This window comes from Acomys minous (assembly GCF_964271855.1).
Source record: "Acomys minous genome assembly, chromosome: 14".
NCBI classification, from domain to species: Eukaryota; Metazoa; Chordata; class Mammalia; order Rodentia; family Muridae; genus Acomys; species Acomys minous.
In genome coordinates, this window is record NC_140496.1 from 90,271,377 (window position 1) to 90,283,892 (window position 12,516).

The following is a 12,516-nucleotide window of genomic DNA, read 5'->3' on the forward strand; positions in this document are numbered from 1 at the left end:
TTCAGAATTTTGGATTACCGTCTAAGAGTTTCAGCGAATTAGACTGCTCTTAAAAACATCCTTGAGTAAGATTGTACCTTGCACATTTAACCTTTAGTGGTTTGGGTTTTGTTTGTTTGTTTGTTTTTTGTTTTAATTTAGAGGGTATTTTAGGATTTCAAGTTACATGTATATCTTACCAAATTTTGAGGGTGCAGCAGTAATGTAAATGTAAATAATATGCTAGATAGGGAAACATTAGCTGTTAGGTATCTAATAACAATTATAAGAGAAAAAATGTTTTTGGAAGAGTTCCCCTAGTAAGTAGATGGGTTAGATCAACAAGCACTTAACCAGGTTCAAATTCAGTTTGTTTGTTTGTTAGTTAAGGTTACCAACTTATTTGGGGTGTGCCTTGTTTAAATAATCCACAGCTATAATCTACAGTGTTCTCATTTTCATCTGTCCTCCTACCTCAAGACTCTGAGAGCTAGAATTAGTAGGCATGAGTCACCATACCTGGTTTTAATAACCTTACTCATTTTCTAACTCACTGAAAGTGAGCAAGCACCTGCTATGTCGAGGAGTAAGTGTGGGTAAACAGTAGCCTGAGACATGTTAGAATAAAGTAAGATAGTCCAGTAAATAATAAAAGGCTAGTAGGAGACATTCATGACAGGGATGATGGGAGTTCAAGAGTAGTTGTAAAATGTTAGAAAAGTAGACTCAAAAATTGTTGGAAACAGGCTGGTATTGCAATTAGAATTGCAAGGCCACAGGACTTTATTTTTGGTCTTTTGTGTAGGCATAAGGTTATTGGGTTAGTGAAATCTCATTTCTGTGACCCCCACCACCACCCATATCTGGTGCTTGTTTTGAGAATCTTCTATCTCAGTGTTTTATAAACACTGCTTCCCAATTGTCCCCTGATATGCCAATAAAGCAGTTCTCAGCAAATTGCTGAGCAGGGAGAAAATAGGGCTAGACTTCTGCCAGCCAGGGGAGGAGGAGTTAGAGGAAGAAGGGGATTCAGCCTCTAAAGAGGTCTGGGAGGCATCAAGGAGCTGAACAGAAGGCTACAAAGTGCAAGTTCGCTGGGAGGATACAAAGTTAGTTTAGAGAGCCAAGAATAGAGAGGTAACTGCTCAGTCTCAATTGTTTATGTCCTAGCCGCATGAAGAGAGAAACAGACACAAACACTATATAAAAATGACCCTAACATTTTTGACACCCCACTTTGGGTGCCAAATCTTATAGAATGATTTTTATGTATTAATAGAGGAAATTGTTGTTGCATTAGTTTTTTTTTTTAACCAGCTAGTTTCCCAATGACCGACACAGAGAGACTTACTTATTTTTAGACTGTAAGCACTATGTTGAGCAGATTCTGAGCTAGTCTAATTCTAGTGCCTTGAAAACCCACATAAAAACCAATCATTCGCCAACCTGATGGTTCCCAGGGTGGCTTCTGTTCTTTCACTTTGGAACCCAAGCCTGAGCACCTAAAACTCAGCCCCCCCCCTCTTTTACCCAGTCATAGGCTTTGGCATATTTATTTAGCCAATTGGGGAACATTCCTTATCATCACATAGTTACAGGAGATAGTTCAAAATTCATAACAGTGCCCATGGCAGGGTGATAACCAGATCTCAAGGCACTGAAATTAGCATTTGAAAACATAGTTGGACCTTTTAAAAAGTTCTTTACTTAAGTTTCAATAAAGAGAAACTTGAATTTTAGTGAGTTATACTCAGGAAATTCTTCTGAGTTCATGAAATTTCACACAATTGTTTGACGTACCTCTTATTCTTTCTGGAAATAATTGGAACCAGAAAGAATTGGTAGAAGATTGCTAGTTATTGAACTTAAATGTTGGAAAGGGGCAGAGGGGTCTTACATTTCCCCCCCATACAGAGGGAAAAGGTCCAAGCAGTCCTGGGCTCACTTGTTAGACCAGGCAGGCCTTGAACTCACACCGATCCATCTGCCTCTGCCTCCCGCCTGCTGGGATTAAAGGCATGCATCACTGTGCCTGGCTTAAGTTTTCTTTAATATGAAAGGTAATCAGCAGCAAATAACTTCTGCCTTAGTCTGTGGTATAACTATAGAAGAATGCTGTATTGTCAGTAATGGACTGAGTATGATCAGCTATAAAGAGGGAAGTTAGATAAAATCAGTTTTTAAGGATTATTGTTCGAACTTTATTTTTATATCATTTCATACTATAAATCCTTTCATTCTTAAATCTTCATATTAGCGTGGTTAAATATTTATGATCACATTGTGATGAACAAAGGAGAAAAGGACACTGGTAATTAGAAATTGACTTTCAAGAGTAGAGTAGATGATATACTGTATTAAGTTTTGAAGAGAAGTTTTCATGATTTTATGCAAGAATTTTGCAGTGCCAAATGAAAAGTAAATTTTGTCAATTATTTCTGCCTCTAGAGGTAACTTTAATAGTGCTTAAAATAGATATCGTTATGTAGCCTTTGTTAGAAATACTTCTTTATATATATAATGCTTTGCTTTTTAAATTTATAGCTGAATGTATTTTGCCTAAAATTGTGTCTGTGTACGCTCGCACACTTGTTAAGAAATGTGAATGCAAGTTACAGACAACATTGAAGTCAGTTCTTTCCTGACACCTTTTACATGGGCTCTAAGGATTAAACTCAGGTTACCAGGCTTGTGGGGCAAGTGCCGTTACTGGTTTAGCCATCTCATTAGCCCCCTTTTCATTTTGAGAGTTGGATTTGGGATTCCAGATTTCTGGGGTCCCCCTCAGAATTCTTAGGTAATGTATAAAATTGGATCTATGTGAATAATTGGGGTTTATTACTTAAACTTTATTTTACATTAGTATGAACTGAATTGGGCAGGGTTGCAATTTCAGTTTCTTCATTGAAGTGTAGCAAGTAATTTTGGTTCATTAAAAAAAGTGGATATTTTTTCTTTTTAAAGAATTATATTGACATATTAAGCCTATTTTTCTCTTCACAGAATGACAGCCCATATCAAGGTGGTGTATTCTTTTTGACAATTCATTTTCCTACAGACTACCCCTTCAAACCACCTAAGGTGAGTATTGTCCCTCCAAAATCTGTTATGGATTATTTTAGAAAAGGTGTGTTCCTAGAACTTGAGGGTTCTGTGTAATCAAGGCTTAGGCTTGTACATATTGAATAAAAATAGTACATAGGAAATTGACCTGCATTTATATAGATAATGACTCCTGTTAGACTATTCTGGAACTTTTCTATTAACGGTATGTCATCATACTGACCTATTACTGATTCATAACTTTAAAAAATTAGACACAGATTTGACCTCTATAAATGTAGGTAGGTAGTCAGTTGCAAGGCGCAAGTATTTCTGTGCTTACGATAAGTGGGAACCTAGTAAACTATAGAATCAACTTGCTTTAAGTATGTGTTACCAAAAGTTCCAGTTGCTTAATGCACTGGGTGCCTGGTTTATAGTGTTAAAGGCCAGGTTGCTGATCCATGACACAACACCTTTGGTCCTGGTGCTCTGTAGCCTAAAGCAGGAGAATGAGTTCAGAGCATATGGTCCTTGGTTCTTTGTAACTATTAGCTCAAATTCATACTGTATGAATAACTAGAAAGTAATTGCATTATTAAATTTTATTTTTCTAGCCATCTTTAGTAATGTTAAAAGTGCATTGAAATAGTTCCTTTGGGAATATAGTTTATACTCTTTGTTGTATCTGCAGTGAAAATACAATTTGAATATATACCTGTATAATTTTAAGTATCCTAAATGTCCTCTTACAGATTGCCTTTTGATAGTTAAACTGTACTATCAGAGTTAATCTACAGTGACTTTTTCCTGAGGCAGATGCTGACTTTTTCAAATTAGCCTTTAATTAAAATAATTGGTTTTGTTTAAATTTTCATACATCTATGTAGATATAAAAATATATAATGCACTTTGATCACATTCCCCCTCTCTTTATATCCTCTCTTCACCACTACCAATAGTAAGGTGCAGTAATTTAAGCCTTGCTTTTTAAACTCTAGGGTACTTGTTTTATTTGGAAAAGCTATCTAAAGGCTGTGTTTGTGGTTTGTTTTTGTAGGTTGCATTTACAACAAGAATTTATCATCCAAATATTAACAGTAATGGCAGCATTTGTCTTGATATTCTAAGATCACAGTGGTCTCCTGCTTTAACTATTTCTAAAGGTAAAATAACAGTTTCACTGCAATCGTCTTCAGCTACTCTGATTTCCTAACAATTAAGGGGCTTTATTCTTGATTTCTGCTTGGATAAATATTTTTATTGTGACAACATTGTTAAAAAAGTTGCATGCAAGGTTGGGAATGTAGCTCACTTGGTATAGAGTGTTTGCCTGGCATGTACAAGTCCTACTTTTTTTCCCTCCCAGTGTTTTATAAACCAGGTGTGGCACATGCCTGAACAATAACAGGGTTAGGAGTAGGGCAGGAGGATCTGAAATCAAGGTCATCCTTGGCTGGATAAAGAATCTGTGGCCAGACTTGGATCTTAAAAACACAAATTAGTGTGTTTGGGGGTTATTTTCATCAGGAAACATAAACTGCAAGGGGATTTTTGTCAGAAGTAAAAATTATGTTGGGAGGGCATTTGCCTAATAAGTTCTTTTCACATAATAGCAAAGTTTATTTTTACTGTGTTCATAGTGCATACAGAAGCCAGAGGTGTCCAACTCTTCCCTGCTTTTGTTTCATTAGGACAGGTTCTATCTTTGGACCAGAAGTTCACAATAACTCTATGTCCACCTGTCTCCACTCACCAATGATAGGGTGCAAGCATACACAGCTAGCTGCTTCCAGCATTTACTTGAGTTCTAGGGGTTTGAGTTCAGGTCTTTATGCTGTGTAGCCAGAGCTCTTACCTATTGAGCTATTGCCGTGGTCCTGAGCCTCAGCCCCCAAGTTAATTTTAATAAACTTGTTCTTTTGATACTAAACTGTTCAATTGTGTGGGGTTTGATAGGCACATGAATGCAGGTTATCTTGGAGTCCAGAAGAGAATGCCAAATCCCCAGGAGCTGCAGTTAACAGGCACTTAAGAGGACAAGAAGAATGGGTGCTGTGAAACAAAACTGTCCTCTAGAACAGTATGTCCCCCTCTTTGGGCCATCTCTTTAGCCCCTACTAGTTGCCTTTTAGTGAGAATAGGATAATATAGGGAGGCATGATAACAGCATTTATATCTGTAAATCTTTCTACTCCAGCAAACATCTGGTATAGATTTTCTATATCTCTTTTTGAACTTGTCTTTAGTTAGGTGTTACTTAGCTATGATAGCCGTTCTGTGTCTAATAATGAGTCTCTATAATTAGAAGATTATAATTAGATTCTCTATAATTTGAAGAAGATTGCTATATAAAGTCTGATCTTATAGTTTAAATAGTCTATTAGGCCTAACAAGTTCCTCAGATCTCCAGGGACACCCCAGATGGAAGTAGTTTCTCCTTGTCAGCTTCTGGTTTCTGAGTGACAAATAGGTTTTGACATTCCATTCTTGAAATTAAATTCCAGCAATGTTTTCTGTTTTTATTGTTTGTTTTTTTCAAGACGAGGTTTTCTCTGTGTTAGCCTTCGGCTGTCCTGGAGTTGCTTTGCAGACCAGGCTGGCCGTGAACTCACAATGATCTACCTGCCTCTGCCTCCCAAGTGCTGGGATTAAAGGGGTGTGCCACCATGCCCAGCTCCAGCAATGTTTTAATGATGATACTCTACCTTTAGTAATTTACAAGCTCAGGCATTAGTTTAATATTATGTTTGTCATGTTTTTAATGCTAGTAATTAGAATCTTATGGGTATTTGATACATTAACCACTGTTATTTTAAAACTTGGAATAGTTGTTAGTTTTGGGTTTTTTTGTTTCTTTTTATCAAAATGTTCTATAATTTGTGAGTTTGGTAAGTGCAGAGTGAAATGGGTATGTTGTGTTTACAGGCACCATACCACACAGGCATTTCTCCATATGCTTTTTAAAATACATTTGAATCTCTAGAGGGATTTTTGTCGTGTTTACCAATTTTTATTCCTTTAAGGGGACTAATTTTTTTTAACCTCTCTGAATTTTTAATTTCTTTTCTAACAGTGTTTCTAGTTTTTCTCCCTGTTGGCATGTACTCACTTTTTTGAATTATATTTCTACAAAAGCAGACTGAGTTGATAGGTGTTCTGTTTCCCTCTTAAAAGTTAACCTGCTTGTTGACAAGTTTTTAAGCATGTCAGAATTAGAAAATTTGGTGTTTTTCTGAGTTATTATATTCTACAATTTATGTGCATTCATTTGATTTGACATTGCGTTTGCTGCTGTTATCATATATTTGGCTTATGTGGCAGTCAATGTTGTCTTATGCTGTTTTTGTTTTTCTTCATCCAGTGGTCATTCAAACCACTTCAGTCTTTTTTGGTGTAGTATAGTCTTGTGTTGATATATGCTTAGAGTGTAACTGTATTGTATGATACTTGGCATTTTTAATGTCTGTGTGTAGAACAGACCAGAATAGGAGAGCTTGAAGATCACCGAGGACTATAGAAATCATGTCATTTTTACCAGTCTCTTTAGACAGTGATTTTTACTTCCGACTCATTAAAATAAAGCTTTTAGTGAAATAGCGCTCATAGTTTTTGTGAGAAACCTTTTTTTAGTGCAGAGCAAAGAATCTTTGCGTTTTTTGTTTGCTTTCTTGTTTTGTTTATTTTGTCTGAGTCTTGACACTTAATTAGTACTAGAGCTTTTATATTCCCTTAGCGTGCCAAGAAAATCTTTAAATTCTGATGCCTCTTTCTTACACTGTCTTTGATTTTCTTTATTTCTTTAAAGAACTAAACTTGCAGGACATATTTGACTTCAAAAACTTACATTTGGCCTAACATTACTGACTTTGGTGCCAACAGAGCTTTTATTTCTAATATTCCTATTTCTTTTTTAGTAGAAACTTGTTTTCTATAGAACTCTCTTGAAATGATGCTGAGGTAGCTGAGTAATAAAATTATGACAAGGTCTAGTATACATTTTTAAGTTTAACATTTGCTTATCAAAACACCTGAAATTGGATGGATTTCCTTTTTTCTTGTAGTTCTTTTATCCATTTGTTCACTGCTATGTGATCCAAACCCAGATGACCCCCTAGTGCCAGAGATTGCACGGATCTATAAAACAGACAGAGATAAGTAAGTATGCAATTGTTTAGTGAATGACTATAAACAGCGGTTTTATTTAATGAGTTGAGCTTATTATGGCTAAATTTTGTGACAGCGCCTTTTTATGTTTCTGGTAAGCGAGTCACTAAAACACAATAAGAAAAGCAATAAGGGACAGCATAATGGTTGAGGCTGGAACATTAGAAGTTTTTAGCTGGTCTGGGCTACTGAATGAGGCCATGCCAGTTAAATAAATGATTTTAGCATATATAACAGTGACTAGCTCCTTTGAAATGTTTGTTTTCTAATATGTTAAAACACTTCCTTAATTATTCAGTTTGGGAAAAATCCATGAATATTTTTTAAATAGTACTAATGTAAACATTTGATATAAATCTATCAAATATTTGAATTATCTTTTTGTTCAGCTTAACCATTTAACTTTCGTACGTTATAATTAATGCTAAGTGTGCTTGTTCAATTAGGTACAATAGGTTAGCAAGAGAGTGGACAGAGAAATACGCTATGTTGTAGGGTAAGAGGATCTGCACTCTATGGTGCACTTATTTATGGTACTGCCAGCACTGAGTGCTGCATGCTTTAAAGCACTGTATAAACTAACCAAAAGTAACAGATATGGCAGTTTTCTGAAAACTATTTAACTGCTTGATCTCTGTTTAGTGTGAAAATATATGCTCAGTCTTCACTACTGCTTGAGATTATTTTTGCATGGCAGAGCAGTTATATAGCTTTAGTAGAAAGTAAAAAATAAAAGAGTATCTTTATTCTTTATTAATATTACCATGGTGTTTAAAAATTTTTGTGTCAATACTGTGGAATGTGATGGTTTTATCAGGAAGGTAGTAGTAATATAAAGAAAAACACTTAATTAAACCTCAGCATCCAAACTAAATGTTCATTACTGACTGACAAGCATGCATTATTAGCTTTATTTTGTGGCTCTTTGTATGCTAAATAAAATGTTTGTTTTAAAGTGCTGGCTGTTTGAAGAAGGTTTTCTATGCCATAACTCTGAATTGGTAGAGAGTTTTTAATATGTTGAGCTTTAGAAGAAATAGTTGAACTCTATATACTTGGCTTGAAATTAAACTGGTTTGAGATGAAACTAGTCATATTTTTCCTGTTAAGTTTTCCACTATTTATTATGTACTAATTTCTTAAGGTATTGTCCCTTTTTTTGGTTGGGGTAAATAAAGTAGCCTGTATGATAGGAGTACACTATATGGGAGAAATGGTATTTGTTAGTATTGGTGATATTCCTCAATAATAACCTGGCTCTCTGACAAGTTATCTGTTGATCTTTATAACAGAAATGTGGTTGCATTCGTAGAGATCCCATTCTTCAACAAGCCTCAGTGGAAATAAGCAGCAGTCGCTGCTACTAAACTTTTATTTAAAATAGCAACCACTCAAGCCTGCTCCTTGAAAATTACTGTTTGGGTTTTTTTTTTAATCACCCTTTCCAATGTCTTATTCTTCTGCCTAAGTTTCAAAGGCAGTTTCACTACCCAACTAATTTCTCAATCTAGGTTTCAGATTCAGTTTCTCAGTAACAGTGTATGCATAGTTCTAGCATTGGCCAAAATTTCTATTGATGTGCAACATATGTATTCATACTATTCGGACAGTCAGTAGTAAACTGTACAATTGGGGTTTTTTGATGTGCAAAAATTTGTCAGAATGTACAACCAGCTTGAAAGTTTGATAGAATATATACTACCTTATTGATGGTGGGTTAAGGCTCCTAATCTCAGGACCACTTGTGTTTACTAGTTTATTAAGTAACACTTTCATGGCTCTCATTTCCCACACTGCTTTAAATGCTAGTGCTGCTGTTTATACGCCTTGTTGACTTTTATTGTATTCATAGCCATTACAGGTGATGTAAGATGAACCCTCAGGTACAATAGAAATATTTTCATTGTCTTATATTAGTATACGGTAATAATATACTACTATAGTATATTATTATACTAGTAATTCTTTATTTTTTTAAATAGCTTATTTGTTTATTTACAGGTACAACAGAATATCTCGGGAATGGACTCAGAAGTATGCCATGTGATGCTACCTTAAAGTCAGAATAACCTGCATTATAGCTGGAATAAACTTTAAATTACTGTTCCTTTTTTGATTTTCTTATCCGGCTGCTCCCCTATCAGACCTCATCTTTTTTAATTTTATTTTTTGTTTACCTCCCTCCATTCATTCACATGCTCATCTGAGAAGACTTAAGTTCTTCCAGCTTTGGACAATAACTGCTTTTAGAAACTGTAAAGTAGTTACAAGAGAACAGTTGCCCAAGATTCAGAAATTTTTTTAAAAACTGGAGCATGTGTATTATGTGGCCAATGTCTTCACTCTAACTTGGTTATGAGACTAAACCAATCCTCACTGCTCTAACATGCTGAAGAAGCCATCTGAGGGGGAGGGAGATGGATGCTCAGCTGTCACATCAAAGGAAGCAGCATTATTCTAGCAGCATCCATTCTTGTTTAAGCCTTCCACTGTTAGAGATTTGAGGTTACATGATATACTTTATGCTCATAACTGATGTGGCTGGAGAATTGGTATTGAATTATAGCATCAGCAGAACAGAAAAATGTGATGTATTTTATGCATGTCAATAAAGGAATGACCTGTTCTTGTTCTACAGAGAATGGAAATTGGAAGTCAAACACCCTTTGTATTCCAAAATAGGGTCTCAAAACATTTTGTAATTTTCATTTAAATTGTTAGGAGGCTTGGAGCTATTAGTTAATCTATCTTCCAATACTGTTTAATATAGCACTGAATAAATGATGCGAGTTGTCAATGGATGAGTGATCAACTAATAGCTCTCCTAGTAATTGATTTATTTTTCTTCAATAAAGTTGCATAAACCAATGAGTTAGCTGCCTGGATTAATCAGTATGGGAAACAATCCTTTGTAAATGCAAAGCTGTTTTTGTATATACTGTTGGGATTTGCTTCATTGTTTGACATCAAATGATGATGTAAAGTTCAAAAGAGTGAATATATTGCCATGTTCAGTTAAAGTGCACAGTCTGTTACAGGTTGACACATTGCTTGACCTGATTTATGCAGAATTAATAAGCTATTCAAAAGTGTAGCTTTAATATGCTGCACATGATTATGGCAGTCCTAGAGTTCATAAGTGGACTTGGGACTCAGCAGTTTTGAAACGTGTATATGGAGTTCAAGAAAATTATTTTCCAGGTGCATCCCCTTCTAACTAAATTTTCTTCATCTTGTACACTTAACAGCTGAAAATATATATATATATATATAACTTGGGAGTAATAATGGGTCAAAATTTACAAAATAAAGTACTGTTTTGGTGTGGGAGTTGTCATGAGGCTGTGTTGAAGTGACTTAACTGTGGGATATTGACTATCCATTGAGATGGATTTGTTCAGCCATTTACATTAATGAGCATTTAAATGCAACAGATATCATTTCAGGTGACTTAACATGAATGAATAAAAGTCAATGCTATTGGATTGTTTGTTTGACAAGTGCTATCTGTGCCACTAAATCTTCTGTAGTAGTAAGGGCATTAACCATTCTTCACCCTAATTCTGAACCTGTAGTTTCAGCCTTTTTCTAGCTTTAATTTATCCATTGCTTTAATTTTTTTTTAGTTTTGTATTTAATTTCTAGCACATGTGATGTCTCCACTTCCACATTTTTGCACTGCTTATATTTATGTGCAATCTTATTCCTTGTCTGCACACAGATATGGAAATCTAGAAATAAATGCAAAAGCTTAATTTTTTATAAACATTTAAGTATGTAATTTGAACATGATTTGTTGGCTTAAGGTTCTTTAAACTGGAAGTGAAGTGCATGCCTTCTGAAGATGTTCTGGCTTTATTCTGTAACAAGTATTTACACTGGGAAATACCAATTCAGCTATACAATTTTTCCAGTGAGTTTCTTCTCACTCCCATCCCCCATTTTACCTTTTGCTTAAATTGTGGGTTCTTGGGGTAGTAGTTGTCATGCTAAATTAAAACTTTTGGCTTCAAATCAAGTGTTCCCACAAGGCTAAGAACAGTATTCTTTGGCTCTGTTAAGAAAATGATCCTTTCTGAGACTCTTGTACTCAAAACAGCTTTAGTAGGCCTGTGTCTTATAAGCCAAGTATGACAAGAACTTTTTTATAGAGCAGTGAATCCCTAATTGGCTTTCAACCTGATGTTTTCCCTCCTTTTGGCATTTACAGAAATAACTCCCTTAAACCATTGATTTTTAGAATCAATGGGTATGTCCAGATCTCATCTCTGACTTTGATGCTTTATACAACATTTCATATGTTGCTTCTAAGGGAATAAGCCATAGAGGCTTCTCCAGGTTTAAGAGAACAGTAAAGCACCTGGAAAACCAACATTCTGAATGTATAGACACTGGACACATTGGGATCACCCATGATGAGATTTTCAAAAGAATCCAAAAATATGCTCTCCTCTACCATACCCAGTAGTGTGTGGCATCACTAGTGCCAGGTCTAGGACTTTATGAGTTATTAGGTTGAATATTCTAGACTATTTGTGTGTCCTATGCCTTTTAATGCATAAATTTTTAAAAATTTTGTCTTTAGAGTCCAGTTGGCCTGTTAATGGTAAATTTCCTTTTGACTGTTTTTTCCTTGGGCAGGATTGCAATGAGATAATCAGATTTTTTTTTTTAAACTGAATAGTTTGTTTCCTTGTGTGGGTGTACTCACATTTAAAAGTATGAACCACGGTTAACTAGTGGTCTCAGGGGTAGTGAAACACTCACTTTTTATTTTAATGGGTTAGTTGAAGTATACTTAAGACACTGATCATGCTGTGTTTGTGATTCAGGGGTGGGGAATACTAAAATTAGTCATGTTCTGTGTTGACATAACAAAACTGTTCAATGACTGTTGGTTACACTTTTTAAGTGGATTTGTCTTCTATTTTATGAGGAATCCAGTGCAAGTCACTAAATGTTGTCTAATAGTGACATCTGCATAAGACTTGTAATAGCTAAAGTTAATTGAGCTTAAAGGAATTGTTACCATTAAAGTCTGTGTTTAAACACACTTTTGGTCTTACTCAGTAATTCCAGCTAACATTGAAATCTGCACTTGAATTTAATATTGCATGAGCTTAAGTTTTGAACATAACATTGAAGCAGCTATTATAAAGAAACTGATGTAGGTAGGGAGGATTAGTATATTGATTTTCAAAGTGATTCAGAACCAGAGTTGTTTGGGATGTTTTAGAATACAAGTCAAAGGATCCTGCCCCGGCTTCTGATTTAAAAGTGGAGCCTAATAGCTTGTAAAGAGCAACATGTGATTCAAAGACTGACCTA

At 35.2% G+C, this 12,516-nt stretch overlaps 1 protein-coding gene across 7 annotated transcripts in view; it reads left to right on the plus strand.

Moving 5' to 3' along the window:
- Positions 1-12,241, plus strand: part of UBE2D3 (ubiquitin conjugating enzyme E2 D3) — a 30,321-nt gene extending 18,080 nt beyond the window's left edge. For all 7 annotated transcript variants that reach the window (XM_084755927.1, XM_084755925.1, XM_084755922.1 and 4 more), the window contains 4 exons: positions 2,983-3,060; positions 4,082-4,187; positions 7,086-7,179; positions 9,190-12,241. In XM_084755927.1, coding sequence (XP_084612053.1) covers positions 2,983-3,060; positions 4,082-4,187; positions 7,086-7,179; positions 9,190-9,235 — 324 coding nt within the window. In that variant the 3' untranslated portion in view covers positions 9,236-12,241. The remainder of the gene's footprint in view (positions 1-2,982; positions 3,061-4,081; positions 4,188-7,085; positions 7,180-9,189) is intronic.
- Positions 12,242-12,516: the final 275 nt, after the last annotated feature.